Source organism: Struthio camelus, chromosome 20 (genome assembly GCF_040807025.1).
Source record: "Struthio camelus isolate bStrCam1 chromosome 20, bStrCam1.hap1, whole genome shotgun sequence".
Lineage (NCBI taxonomy): Eukaryota > Metazoa > Chordata > Aves > Struthioniformes > Struthionidae > Struthio > Struthio camelus.
Window position 1 is genome coordinate 5888153 of NC_090961.1, and position 15183 is coordinate 5903335.

Below are 15183 nucleotides of genomic sequence, written 5' to 3' on the forward strand. Positions count from 1 at the left end.
TGCCAGGTATACCTCTGAGACTCCATAAGCTACGTGTTTCCTGCCATGATGGTCTGGGTACGTGCTAATCCTGCAGCTAACAAAGATGAGGGCTAGTGTTTCCTCTCCCTCCTGGTCTGTTCAGTTCAATTAATGTCTTGGTTTCCCTTGCTGGAGGCGGTGATGTTTCAAATTGTGCTTATAGAAGACTAAAATTTCCTCCTGCCCGTAGGCAGGCAATAAAACCGGTGGTTTGATTGCAGATACTATCAGATACAGAATAGGGTATAGAGTTGAAGATACAGCCTGCAGCTTATTAACCCTCTGTGTAAGTAGCATAAGAGTAATGTAAAAGCAGCTTCTTGCCTGATTACATCAGAGCTCTCACACCTGTGGTACTGCTGTATCATTTTGCACACATGCTTGTCTGTATATGCAGGGATACAGAGCTGGTCCGTGGGGGCAACAGTATAGTCGTACTTCAGAGGTTCTGGAGTGGTTTGCATAGCCCTTCTTCGATGCCTTTTATCGAGGAAGCAATATTAAGGCAGTTTATACTGGTATTGCGGTGTTCCTTTAGGAGACGGTGCTGGCCTGGTTCTGAATTTTGTTTTTCTCTTTCTTACAGGTAGGTGAGCCCTCAGCATGATGCATTGGAGTTGTGCAGACATGCTTAACCTTATAAAACAGAATATCAGTCTTTCAGCATCTGAGCCCTGAGGTTACAGTGCTAGTCAGAGCAATGAAAAACGAAGCTTCCTTTCAGAGAAGTTAGCTCATCTTTTAACATTCATGGAAAACAATTTACATCACACCCTCACCTGGACTGTTGCCCTTAATCTAGGGTGCTCCCTAAAGAAGGAAACAAAACTGAGCATGTTTAGGCAAACGTTTTCCATGTTTTGATCTTATTTCTTGAGCTCAGCTCTGATGAGTATGGGAGGCAGTTTTTGGGCAGGGTATAAGGTTACTCCCAAGCCTGCTAGAGAAGAGGGGCTAGCTTTGCATTTCAAACTAAATGTGTAAAGAGTCAGTCATCAGAGGTCAAAAATAAAGATGTCTATAATTAATAAAGTCTGAAGCAACTGGAAATTGTGTCAGACAGATCTGAGCCAGTGTTTCTTTTTTTTCCATCGCCTAATGAATGAGAGCGGAGGTTATTCTCCAAGGATGAAAGAAGGCTGAGTTTTTCTCATTTGAAACTAGTGCTGTGGGGCATATGCAAACTGAAGTCTCACATTTACTACCTTGTTTTTCAGCTATTGAACCTCTGGGCAGGTTGTGAGCAATTACGCTTTTCCCTAAAGCATCTAAAATAATGCGGTTCTGCTTGCTGGTCTGGAGAGTGCCAATGACGCCATTCTGTCACCTTGGAGATAGATAAACAGCTTCAGCAACAGCGGGTTGTAATCTTTCGGGTCTGGGTTTCTAAGCTGACAGCCATACAGCCGAAACCCAAGTCTAGCAAAGATTTTTCAATATGGAAAGAGTCTAAATGTGTTAGAGTAAAATGAGAAGAGAGGAGGGGAGAAAGAGTTTAAGGAGAGCGCTGCCACCAGGCTCTTTGCTCGGCCCTGGCAGTCAGGTGAATGAAAAGAATTAGCTCTGGCTCGGGTGCTTCTTGCAGAGCAGAGTGACTCAGGTAGCGCGCATGCATACTTGTGCCTCCCAGGCTTTATTTTTAGATGTCTGAATCACTGTCATGACTATATCCTCCTAAAGCTGTCAGACTGAATGAGGATGCCCACGGACCCCATATTAAGGCAATGTTGGTGAACGCAGAAGTTCAACAGATTCCCTCACAACCTTTGGATTTTTTGTGTTTGAAGCTGATTTCTGAAATAACTAGAATTTTCTGAATAACACAGAATTAGTTTTTTGTTCTATGCCTTGTGGCTGGATTTTTTTTTTCTTTTTCAATTTAAAATTAAATGTTTGGTTAACAACCTTGGCAGTTCTTTGTGCACAGACCCGGGATCGGCACGGACCACAGCAGTCATGTTGATGTTGGAGGCTACTTGACTCTCTTTTGTGTTGTTTTAGTGTTGCTGGCACAGGGAGAGTTATGAATCGTGTTACCAGTGTTGTAATCCCATTAGTTTTCTCAGGCTTGCGGGGCTGTGCAAAATCAGTACTTAAGTGGGAAATTACCAGAGACTCACCAGATGCCACCCGATGAGTTGCTAGTGTTTCAGTCGATGGCAGCATTTCTCCTTGTGAGCTGATATTGGACCGGTCTGCTGGAGCCGCTCTCTCTTTCAGATAAAACAGAGCAAAAATCATGACTGCTGCTTGTCAGTAAATTAGCCTTGTTCAAAAAGGAGTCTCAAAGCTAGCTGTGGTGAGCAAGAGGAATTTGAACTTGGGTAACAAAGTTCTCCTTCTTTAAATTCCCTCTTTATTCAGCTGAGTGTAGCTTTATCCTTTTTTCCTGTAAATCTGTTGGGTAGCATTGCTGCACAGTTTCCGGCAGCTAAAGGATTCCTGGGTTATGTGACTGCACATGAGCAGATTTCTCTTTTGTGGAATATTTCCGGCTGACAGAGGACTAGGAAGTAAACCTGGCATAGCTGCTCTGAACTTGCTGCTTGGTGTAGAGCATCTTCTTTCTCGCAACCTGAAGATTTGCTTCCGAACACGAAGCTGCAAGGAAGAAGTGCTGTAGTACTAATGCACCACAAAATTAATGTTGTTGACTGTGATCCAATCCTTTTCGTTGCAGTCGAGAGACACGGCTGAATTGAGAAGTCGCTCTGTGTGCCTCCCAGTTCCCTTGCAAACACTGTGAGCTCTTTCCACATGAGGTTCCTGCAGCTGGAGATGTCTCATTCATGGTTGCTTAGAAAAAAAAAATCAAAATAAAAAATATGTTCGCTGACAAATAAAAATGTTTTGCTTCCTCTGGAGGCCCCAGAGGGCGGCATAAAAAATAATGAAGCCTGTGAGTCACTGAACATTGCCTGGCCAGCTGAGAAGGAACTGAGCCTCCCTTTTCCATAGAAGTTTGTGTGCTGTCATTGCACATCATTAATGCTCACTGGTTTATGCTCATTCGCTGTAGTGTTGCCAGAAAAGAAAAAGGGCAGTCGGTCTTTCTGCTTCCAAATGCTGGCTGCTTAGAAGGTGACGTGATGTTTAAGGAAAAGTTTCTTTAACGCTCAGGCGCTATTGTTTGATTCTAAAACTGCCCTTCCTCCACCTTTTCCTCTGAAACCTGGCGGCTCTGCTAGCAAACAAATTCCCTGGAGAGGGACTTAGAGCAGCTTACAATCAGCTCCACCTAAGGTACAAAGGTTAGGGTGGGCAAACTTCCTGATGGACATAGGACCCTCCCTTTTTTTCCTTTCCAAATCCCTGACTGGGTCTTTTTTGTTTCTGAGCGAATTGTCTCTCTTCAGCCTCTCCGGGTCATGGCAAAGCTGAGAAAAAGTAAACTCATGTGGAGTTGGTAGGTCTGAGGTTTCTGCGGTGAGCTGATGATGAGGTGGTGATATGTTCAGAAGGTTTAAAAGAATATTTTAATCCTGTTCTGTCATTTTTTCTGTATTCGGGATCCCCGTTCATGCTTTTGAGAACATACAGTATCACACAAATGCTGCATATCGTCGTTCCTAGGCTCCTAAACATCCCTAGGAGTTTGGGAGAAAGAGGGTGTGAAACATAGTGGAAAGGTCTGTGCCGCGTAATACGGGAGTGGAGTTACAGGTTGCAGGTTTGCAAGAGCTGAGAACGTCTTTAGGGTGCTACTCCTAGCTGTTCCTTTAACCTTCCTTGAAAGTCTAGCGCTTCCTCACGATCATAGCTACACACTGACAGGCTTGAACTGTTTGATGCAAGATAGACACCACAACCTTATTGGAAAAGGGCCTCTGTGTTAGCACTTGTCCGCTTTCCATTGATGATCTCTAAATTAATTGTTCCTTCTCCCTAGGTTCTGCTGGATTTTCTGCTCAAGAGCTCAGCTTTTGAGACATGCTCTTTGAGTCTGAGGTTAAAGCAACATTGCTGTAAATCTCAAAGGGCTAGATTTTCTGTAAATCACTATTATTTTGAAGTTTGTATTACAGGAGAGCCCAACGGCTTTAGCCGAGGCAAAGGCCCCCAGTTCTGTGTATTTGCAAGTACAGATTAGATTACAGTTCTTAAGGTGAAGGGAGAGGGTGGAATGAAGATGGCTGGAAGTTATAATATTAGTCTAAAATCTTGAAAGATATATGCTTTGCAGTATGTTTCATAGTTACAGATGGAAACTCTCCTATGCTCTCTTAATCTGTCTGGTCTGAATTGACCGGTCTCTTGTTTTTCTGACAGCAGAACTGGGTCTCGAGGAAGACGACCTGTAGCCCCATCCCTGTTGTCTCTTTTGTGGTTGTACGTTACAGCACCAAATGGACGGGCTCGGCAGAAAGGTCGTTTTGAACTATGGCTCGTTATTTTTTCCTTTTGCTGCAGAACTCCTAAAGTCCTTGTCAGCTAGGGTTTAGCTGAAGCCTTGCAACTTCTCTCTTGTCTTTCACAAATGATCGAGCTGTGCCCAAGGGGACAAATGCCATTTTAATGGGCATTGTTGTGTAAGTCATTACATAAGTCACCTCTGTGTTCAAAGGACTCGTGGCATAAATGGCAGGAGGGGTTGATTAAAAGTGTGCACAATAGCTTCATTATGGCATGGGGAGAGATGCCCTCTGTTATTTTTAATCTGATAGCTTTTAAATATGTGCATCCAGCAGAGAGCCAAATGGCCTTTATTTGTGGGATAAGATTTTAGAATCCACTTCCTTCTTTCTAACGAGCCTTGAAAATCGGTTCAGACTGGAAAGAAAAGGAACTTTAACCCTTTTTTTAAGGCTTTGTCCGCTGTAAGGCGACAGGGTTTCTGCGTGTGAACAGATACAACGTGAGAGGAGATGGAGGGTTTAGATTTTCGGGTGAGGGGTGGAACTGTTTTGTTTTAAAGTTTAAAGAAAAAAGTGTGTCTTCTACTTGATCAGTTTGATCCAAACACTAGGCTAGTTGAACACTTCGGCCGCCGGTCCCTGCTTTTGGGACAGGTCTGTCACTGAGCCGTGCCTTAGCAACAAAATGTTACAAAAAAAGTCCAGAAGCAGACAAGGGGGTTTTATTTCTCGTCTGTTCTCTGAAACTCCTCATCAGATCTTCTGGCAGTACATTACTCACAGCATGTGTGGGTGATGGTCTGGTGAGGAGTAGCTGGAAAGTCTATAGCGACTGAGCTCTGTAAAATGTTTTAACTTTCACTTTGACTTAGGGTAGATAATATGCCGCTGGGTTAGGTTGGTGGAATTCACCGGCCTGCATGCCTTTTGACTTAATTTCTGATGCTTGTTTGAACCCAGCTGGAAAACAACCACTTTGCTATTCCAGTGAAGATACAGACGTTGGGCTTTGAGTTGCTGGCTCTCTCCTAAGCAGTCTAGTGTCTTCACACACAAGCACATAAGCTGATTTATCTGCCTTCCCTTTTGCTTCCTGATCCTCCATAGTTTAAAATCTGCAGTTCTTTCCTACCTCAGATTTAGCGTTCTGCTTTGGTCTCGTGCTGCGTTTCTCTGCCCGCACGACGAGTCATCTCCCTGACAGCCCTGGCCTTCCAGCTCGGGGCTCTCCGCTGCAGCATAGGATGAACGCTTCAAGGACAGGGTTTTGTAAAAATGTTCCAGCTGCACCTGGCAGCAAGGATGCTTGGAGCATACTCATAATGTGAGCTTTTTCATGTTTTGTGTGTGGTCAGGACCCAGACACGTGCCGGCTTGGGGGAATCGAGCTTTAAAGCTGAGCGAGGCCGTGACTCAACAGCTGGAGCACATTCAAGCACAACAGAGCAGGAGCCTTATTAATGGGGGGGGTGGAATTAGCAGTGAAACGGGTGTCATATTGAAACTTCCAGTCAGAAATCAAGAAACTCAAGCCATAGTAAAGTAATTTTGAAGGGTTTTTTTTCTTTTTTCCAGTTGTGTGCAGCAGCAAAGCATCCAGACAGATGAAATATGAGGGGATGGAAAGTCAGCAGTTCCTTTGAGACAGAAACTCTTTGATACAACAGTATCTTTTTTTCTTTTTTCTCCCTTCCAGTTGAAAGTGTTCCATCCAGTTTATTACCCTGTCTTTTCCCATTTGTCTTACAAATATTTGGACACTCCACAGAAGTAAGTACCCGGTACCCTACTTCTGCGCACCAGAAAGGGAAAAAAGAGACAGTCGGAAGGTCGGTGCTAGGATTTCAGTTAAGCCCTGCCTGTTATTCAGCAAAAAGAGGCAAGAGCAATATGATAGAACAACTTGAATTGGGCGAACTACCAAGCTCAGAAACAACTTCAGTGCTATATTAAAGAGTTTGTTACTGTAGAAAGGCAGGAAGGTGCAGAGGGACAAGATAAGTGTTTTGAGCACTGTCATAGCTCTGTTTTCTGTTTCTCTGTGTACGCTATCAAATTTATTTCATCTGTAAAGGTATGTTGTTCTGTTTGAACTTTTTTGCTGGACAGCCATAGGACATGTTAGATACTTCAGCAGCATATAGTGTAAAGAAAGTGAGTTTCTGAAAGCAGACCCCTGCTGTGTTAAGCAATCTAGTAAGTCTTGCACAGTTAAGCTTTTTGCAGTAGAGTTTTAGTTTTTGTTTGTAAAAGCTTAGGCCGCTTGCACCTTAGAGGTAGAGTACCTTCCTGCTTAGGTGCAACTTTTTTTTTTTCTATCAGAAAGAAAATCCAGATTCATTAAAATGCAGCTTCCGTTTCTAACGCTTGGATGATGTATCTGCTTGAATATTATAGAGCCCACAATGCGAAATAACGTCTGTAGGTCTTCAGTGACTATAATCACAGTAGCTCCACAGCTTAATTCCACAGTGAGCCTGGGGCCTGCAGTTTGATTTAATATTTGGAAATGGAGAGGATCTGTACTACTGGAATTACTGACTCACTCGGTGATGTGTTTAGACAAGTTGCTTCACCTTTGTGCATGCTTCCCATCTGCAAAATAGGGTTAAGACCTAACTATTTAAGGATGAGATAGATATATTTGTAATGTGCTTGGAACATGAAAAGCGCTATTTTAAGTGCAAAGTGTAATTGAGCATAAGAGAGTATTAGTTGGTGACTCATCTGTTTAACTAGAAATGTATCAGAACCTTGTGAGCAGATGAGATCTGGAAAATGTTTCTTGTAGATGGAAAGACATGGTAGTAAAAAGCTGCGTTAATATGTGATCTTCAAAGCAGGACTTAGAAGGGCTATTGAACAATAACCTTTATTACTTTTGCAAATGTCAGCTGGTTTACTTCATTAGTACTATTTTAAGAAGTTCCCATTCTGCTCCAGCCACTTGTTCCTGCCCTCCCTCTGTAGGTTTCTGTACCCTCCATGCATGGCTATACAAATGATTCAACATCCAATGTGGCAGAAGAGTAAAGAGTTTGAAGGGCTATGGTTAGGCTGGTAGCGGTGGCAAAGGGGATCCACTGTCAGCAGAACAGAAACTTTCTCCGTTGGCAAGGCATCTCGTTTTGGAGGTTCCTGACCATTCGCATGCATTGATTCAACTGTTTGTGTGGTCGCCCATTAAAGGTGGGTAGAGATGTCTGGTGGGAAGGAGAAATGGAAACGGTAATCTTTTGAAATCTTTCTCCCTTCCAAATAGCTTGTCCCTACAAGGCAAAGTTATCGCCCCAAGCACAGAGGGCTTTGTGGGTATTGAATGTTGTTGTATTCAAACCAGCAGTTGAAATCTCACTGCTGCCCATGGAGGAGCCAGACGCAATTTGTTGTTGCTACCATTATTTTTCCCTGTAGATTAATTACTGTAATTGCCAGTTCTTTCAAAACTAAATTCTGAGCCATGACTTCTCTTGGCAAGCATTCATATGTGCGCATGTATAGAAATTCTCATATGGTGTACAAAATAAATACAGACTTTTTTTTTTGCGGAGTGCAAGAGCGCAGCAGCCGGGAGCTGTGTTCAGTGGTGACCTTGAACACTGTGGAGCCGGGGAGGTTTTAAAGGTTTGGAGATCCTTGTGATTGTAAAGCAATGACGTAAATTTTTGCTAAGTTAGGGTGCCAGCTGCTGTAAGTGATTCTTCAGAGGCCAGTTGATATGTCTGGCCTTATCTGCAGTGACCAAAGATTGCTCGTGCCTCCCTCCTCAGTGCGTTAAACAGTACTTCATGATACAAAGAAAACTTTGAGAATCATGTGAAATCGAGAAGAGTTCTGCAGCCAGACTAGATTGTAATCAGTGCCAATGCAGCTTTCATTAATAGGATTCCTGTAAAATTTTGATCTAGGGGACCTAACTAATTGGAGTTTTGGCTCCAGTGAAGGTGTTAATAGTAGGGTTTTAACGCTCTTCCAGGAAACCAGGTTAAAAAGGAGACAGCCCTGAAGGGGAGGCTTTTTCCCTTGAGTTGTAGTTAGGTAATTTCTGAGTATGATGAGCAGTTTTAGCGCTGCAGTGTCGTATTTAGTTTCTGGGTGCTAGATTTGACTCGGCAGCCTTTTCTGTTTGCTGTTTGCATGCTAACAAGGTGGTGCAATGCTGCATGCATCGGACTGTGTCGTTTTGACTCACTTCAGCCAATGCAGTCAATTCCCAAATAAACTGAAAGAAAGAAAAAGGAAAGATATAGCAGAACTGCTTGCTTTTCTTAATAATGTGCTTAAAGAGAAGTGCAGTGTCTGCTGCTGAATTTTCTGGGTCACTAGAGAGCAGTTCAGACTTTCATTTATTAAAGTGCTGTTTGCTTAAAATACATTTTAAATTGCTCTCTACAAGGCAGCTTAGTTTTATTTAGTTTCATGGCTAAACAGATAAAAATATCTCTCAATAGTAAGTCTTCCTGTGGCATGATTGCAGACCTTTGAGGCTTCTGCTTTTAGATATTCAAAAAACTTTGAAACTATTATGATTTTCACGATGGGCTACTGTGTTATGTGATTCTGTAATTAAACTTCTTCAGGAATGCAGCCCTGTTGAAGCATTCCTTCCATTCTCATGGTGTGCCCTGATATACGTGAACTGAAATCCATTGCAAATGGCAAGGGCTCGTGTTTTTGTTCATGTTCTTCACGGAGCCACATTCAAAGGCGACAGCGCCAAGTGGGTAGTGCTCAGCAACCCATGAAGGGCAGTATGTCGGACTGTGTCTTCTTTTCCTGAAGCAGATGTTGAGTATGCCAGGAGCTTTGAGGTGTTATCTCTCAGGAAGTCAGCATGCTGCTTATGATCACGCTCATGAGATCTTCCCATGGCTAGGCAGTGGCTTCCACCTATGGCGCTCACAATTTGGTAACTGGGAGCTCTCCCAGATGCCTCTCAAGGTGTTGCAGCTTCTGGCTGCCACCGCTGCTGGCTGCCAGTCGGGACCCTGTCCGCATGCCAGCGGAGGCTCCCAGCCCTCAGCTAGGACCCGGGGCAGGATCTCGGGAAGCCCAGCTTCTTCCTCTGCTCTGCCAGAGATTTGTGAACAAGTCACTTCATCCCCTTGGACTTAGTTTCCTCATCTGTAAAAGAGATGATGGTTACCTCCTTTGTAAAGTACTTTGGGATCTGCTGAAGATAAGTGCTTTTAAGACAGGTATTTTTCTGTCCAAGGAACAGAGCAAGAGCAATCCCACTGCTCCTGCACTGCAGAGCTGCTGCCTGAGGGGGAGCAGGAAGTGGTGGTGATATTGTGATTGGAAACATAATAGAGAGCCATCATTTTTTTTATCCTGTTGCACTCAGTAAATGTACATGGTTGCAGTGTTTTTCATAGGCTGGTCTTCCAGATAGTACTGTGGCCTGTACATCTTCCCTGTTTTCAACAAACTTACCCTGATGTTGTAACGCATTTCTGTGTCTTTCTAGATTCTGAGCGTTCCCATCTCTCCTCGTTCACTATGAAGCTGAAGGGCAAGTTTCATTCACCAAAAATAAAGAGAACCCCTTCAAAGAAAGGAAAGCAAGCTGACCCGACAGTGAAAACGCCAGAGAAGTCAGCGAACAAAGTAAGCAGATGAAGGGCATGTTCTTATTAATCTTGCTGGTTTCTTGCTTGCTGGGTACTTTGTTTATCAAAATCTGCCGCCCTGCTTTCTGTGCATGGCTCTTTGTCATCTATAGAATCCTACAGGGATTTTTGGGGTTACTTTATGGAAGAACCATAGGGTTAGTTATAAACTGGACTGTGCAGTACTTGCCTTGGTGGCTCTTATTTTTTACTGTCCTTTTGAGACCCTGAAGAGACCTCCCTCCATAAGCATTTAAATATCTCATTATAGAATGTAGTTTGTGGCCTGACACATCCTCCCCACATGCACACCCTATGCTTATGCTTACGGCTTCCAAATAACTGCCTGGCTTTGGGGTGTGATCCTTTAAAACAAGAAAATCTGAAAACACAGGCCAGCAAATCCTTGAAGCTGGTCCAAAGATGTGCTCAATTTCTGATGACCTCAGCAGGGAGAGTCAAACAGATGTATTCAAGCAGCTGCTGATTCCAGCACACCCTTCCTCAAATCTAACATGCTAGTTTCAAGTCCTCTAAGAACTGAGGTCACCACTCTTTCCCCGCACAAACCTATCAGTGTTATCTCCTCTCTTGTTGTGACTTGATTACGCAGACAGGAGACTGTCTTTGTAACAGTACTGTTGCATTCAGTTTTCAAGTATAAATTTAAGCCAAAAGTCAAGAAGAGTTGTGGTTACTTATGATAATTCAGAAGCTTTCCCAGTTGTTGCTGGAAGACTCATCCGATGTGCAGCACCAGCCCGTTTTTTTAGGTTGTCTCTGCTGGGGATTGCTGTGGTGTTCCTGAGAGCAGTCGGGAAGATACAGTTATCTGACGCTATGTGATGTGCTCAACGTACAGAGAAGTAGTTGTAGGGCTTCCTAGCCCTACTCTGAACTACTATGTGGAAGGTGATGAGGCTTTTATTTCCCAGGCTGTAGGGTTTTTTTTTTTTCCAGAAGCGAAGGGTATGCTCCCTGGGGAGCTGAGCACCTTGTATTGCCCCACGTGTGTACCAGACTGTTCCCCCTCCCCCCCAAAAAAGACCAATAAGAATACACCTTGAAGACTTCTGATTCCAATTCTAAGGATATCTCAAGATGTTGTATTGAGATCGGTTTCCTGTTCTTTCTACAAGCCATCAGACCATTATATTGGGAAGTTTTCTCACAATATTATTTTTATTGATCGATTCACTGAAACGCAAGTAGAACATGCTGTGGTCCTTCCTTTCAATTGATGTGTGACCACAAATAAAATAAATTAGAAAATTAAGAGCACTTTTAAAATGCTACTCTGTAGCAAATATATATTAGCAAGTATTAAAAGGCAAATTTTTCCTTTTCTTTTTTTTCCCCTAGAAAGCAGTGTAAGAGGAATGACTGATAAGGCATACTGAACAGATAAAACCTTTTTATGTATGGATTGGGGTTGTCTTCATTGGAAAACAAAACAATTGCAGTAATTTTTCTTATTGTAGATGATTATTTAAGCTATAAATTTTTTTTATATTGTGAAATGTTGTTGATTTCTGGCTCACTCCTTGTCTATTTTTATAGCTACTGCCCAACTTATCAGTTAGTTGGACGTAGTCAACTGATTAGTGTAGTGTGTAGGGAGTGGGGAAGAGGATTTGCCTGGACTGTCCCCAGAGAAGTATTCTCACTGGAATACAGAGATCAGTGGACGAACAGGAGATTTTTAGAGTCAGAAGATACCTTGATACACCAGATATCATCCTTTCCTCCCTTTAAGTGCTAGATTCCCTTTTTTACTCTTGAAGTAGATAATCAGTCTGGAGTAGAAACAGCAATACTAAAAACTAATGTAAAACCACTAAACACAACCTGAAAGTTATGCCCAAAACACGCACAGGCATGCATCTTCTCTTCCCCTTTATACCTAGATGTGGACAACATAGGGGGAGGTTTTTTCAGAGCCACCTTTTCTCCACTAGTCCCTGTCTTTGATTCTTATCTGAGGGCATATTGTAGGAACAGTAGTGTCCTTCAACACTATAAGTGAAGTTGTAATAGGTTTTTCACTGTCAAGATACGGGAAACAATAAGCTGTTCCAGCTTTTGTAGTCAGCTGTATTCTGTATAGCTCACTATAATTCTTCCTGGGTCATCTGCATCTCGTGCATGATGTATTTGTAATGATTACTTAAGGTAAACCTTCCAAAGTCACGCAAAAATATCTATATATGTCAGTCAGGCAAGGAAGTGGAGAGGAGATGCTGTTTTCTGAGTGTTAAATCTGTCTCATTTAATGCCCAAAAGGGCATTGCTGGATCAAGTGGTGCTGCTGCTTTAATAAGTCCTGCAGTTACAGATCTGTTCTCTTGGTGGGATAGGTTCACTACTGGAACAAGTTCACCTCTAGTAAGAAATGAAATGAGAGAGTAGTTCAGATCCTGTCTGCCACCCCAGAGAGGTACTACTACATGTTTACTTTGGCTTTAGGGACACACTAAAATGTTTGGTGGCAGAGCTTAATATCATTAGTCTTGGGAGACTGAGACATTGAGGTATGTTAATTTCCATCCATCCCTCGAGATTATTATTCCTTTCTCTAGATTTATTGCTGTTATTCTCAGGTCTCAGTTAGTAAAGCACTAAACACCAGAAACTTCAGGCTTGTAGCAAAACTAGCATTTATATATCTGAGCCCTGTAGCAGAATATACAGTCCTGTATAGGGTATGTAGGGGGAAGGAGGGAGTGTACACTGCCACCCCCCCCCCCGAGGGGCCACAGAAGGGGATTTAAAAAAAATACACTTATAGGATTGTTACCCAAAGAGCTGAGATACGGGTTATGAAAAAAGGGCCATGTCCTACATAGTGTCTGGGTTTGCATGCCTTGATGTGCTCAACAGAAAGATTTGTGTTTCCTATTGTGATTCGCAGCCCTGAACTCTCCAGAGCCAAGCCCATCCCTCCCGTGCTCCAGGAGAACGCTTTGGCCGCAAGCCTTCCTGCAGGAAATAGTCGTTGAATGACATACATAAACGGCCATCAGAGCGGGAACTAGAATCTGTGTTTTTCAGTTCTCTCTGAGCTCTGACCATTGGGCCCTAGTCATGCTTGCTCGTTAGACTCCCGGGGCACTGTCATCCCTGAAATCTGTGCTCGTTCCATAGGAACTGCAAAACCTCCATGAGAGGGAGGGAGCCTGTCCGCACCCTAAAATAGGCTGCGCTTCACAGTGGCAAGGGCACAGGACTGAAGAATTGGAAATATGGGGGTTTTTGTTTGTTTGTTTGTTTTTAATTTTTTTTTTAATATCAATGAGATGCCAGGATGCTCCTCAGCATCAGGGTTTGGGTGATGATATGCGCGCTGTGGAGCAGAGCTTGAGGTACGTGGAGAGTAGCGCTGTCAAAAGGGGACACAGAGTTCAAGTGTTTCCCAGAGAAGACGGAAAGCGATGGAGTGGCTTGTGGATATCAGATTTGGATTTGGGCTTCTAAAGTGGGAGCTAGATGGGACTTGGGACTCTAATCCTTTTATGAACTGGCCCCAATTTACTAACCACTGCTGCCTATAAATTGTTCTTCCTAAAACCTTTTGGGCTGTTGGCCTGATTTTGCAGAAAAGCAGCAGTTTAGCAGCTGACAAGAGTATGGGGAGCACGCAATGCCCATAGGTCATTAATTCTCGAAGCTGAATTTACTGAAGAGATAATAGATGCAACCTGACTCTGCTAAGCTCGCTGCTCCTTTTCTAGCAGTGTTCAGTAGTTAATTTAAATCTCACTTAGGAACTACTTGTGGCATTAAAAGACCTCCAGGCATACTCTGGTAAAACTTTTTAAAAATACCTTAATGGCGTTCTCGACAGGGGTATCATGTATCACTTCTGAATTTCCTTTTCTAGAGTTGATGATGGCACGGAAGTTGGTGACCGCAACTCAGCTATAGTCCAATGAATTATTCCCATCTGCAGCATTCATTCCCTGATGCCAAAACATAGCTTTCGCAGTCTGTCCCTTTGGAAAGTGTGTGAGTTCCCTTGTTCCAGGAGCACCATAAAATGATTTAGGTCGGAGGCTGATTGGAAAGGGAGTTTTTATTTGTAAATAAACAAGACGTTGACAAGACTGTAGCACTCTTCTGTACAAGTAGGCATATTGGAGTCAGCAGAATTACTCTGTCTAAGGGTGTGCACCATATATATATCATTGTAACTATCAGGGATGGATACAACAATGGAGGCATCTTGTTTAGGTTCCTTTGGGGTTGGGAAGTTTGTCTCAGTGTGCCTTTTTCTTTTTCCTTTGGCTGATCTGCTGCACTCACTGATTTAAAAACACCTTTTGTTACAGCATGATGTGCTTAAGGTTGAAAGGATGGTGTAGGGAAAAAGGACAACTCTGTTAAAACCAGTAGTTGTTGCGTAGGTACTTGCATTAGCATTAACTGTCTGCACAGTGTGGGCTGTTGGTTTCAAAGCAGTGTCCTTTAAGTCATCAGAAGTGTTAATCTTTACCTAAGTTGATTAAGATGAGCTGCAAGTTTGGAATGCACATCTTGTAATTCAGAAAGTTAAAATGTGGGTGCAGTTTTGCACTGATTATTCCCTTGAGAGAATAATAATTAAATTTGAAAGTGTTTGAGATAGGCTTTTTTCCGTTCTTCTGAAACAGAATATTTCCCATTCAGTTTCACTGTACTTCAGGTAAGTTAAAATAACTTTGCCCTCAAAAAAAGAAGTCCTGAGTTTTTTAATATTTCTCTCCTTTTTTCCTTATCTTTAGAATGTATCATGGCTAGAGGAAAAGGAGAAGGAGGTCGTAAGTGCGTTGCGCTACTTTAAGACTATTGTGGACAAAATGGCAATTGATAAGAAAGTACTAGAGATGCTGCCAGGCTCAGCAAGTAAAGTGCTGGAGGCCATCCTACCCTTGGTGCAGGCGGATCCACGCATGCAGCAAAGGTAAGTTCCCCTGTTTGGGACTGTGACAGACCAGCAGGCTCCCCAGCTTTTCTTTCTTGTATCAGAAAAATCATATCACACAAGAGACAGGAAATGCGACCGTTGCTAATAAAAGGACTGCTATTTTTACTAATTATGTGATAGTTTTCAAGCATAATTTAAAAGCAAATTCCCTACTGCAAAGAAGCCAATGCCAAGGAAAGATAAAGCAAACCAGAATGGTTTCAGAGAGGAGGAAGGATCGATTCAAGTCTGG

At 42.9% G+C, this 15183-nt stretch overlaps 1 protein-coding gene across 6 annotated transcripts in view; it reads left to right on the top strand.

The window, feature by feature from the left end:
* The window catches only part of RAPGEF1 (Rap guanine nucleotide exchange factor 1), a 90554-nt gene that overhangs the window by 24332 nt on the left and 51039 nt on the right, over positions 1–15183 (top strand). For all 6 annotated transcript variants that reach the window (XM_068914741.1, XM_068914736.1, XM_068914738.1 and 3 more), the window contains exons 2-3: positions 9847–9986; positions 14749–14927. In XM_068914741.1, coding sequence (XP_068770842.1) covers positions 9847–9986; positions 14749–14927 — 319 coding nt within the window. The remainder of the gene's footprint in view (positions 1–9846; positions 9987–14748; positions 14928–15183) is intronic.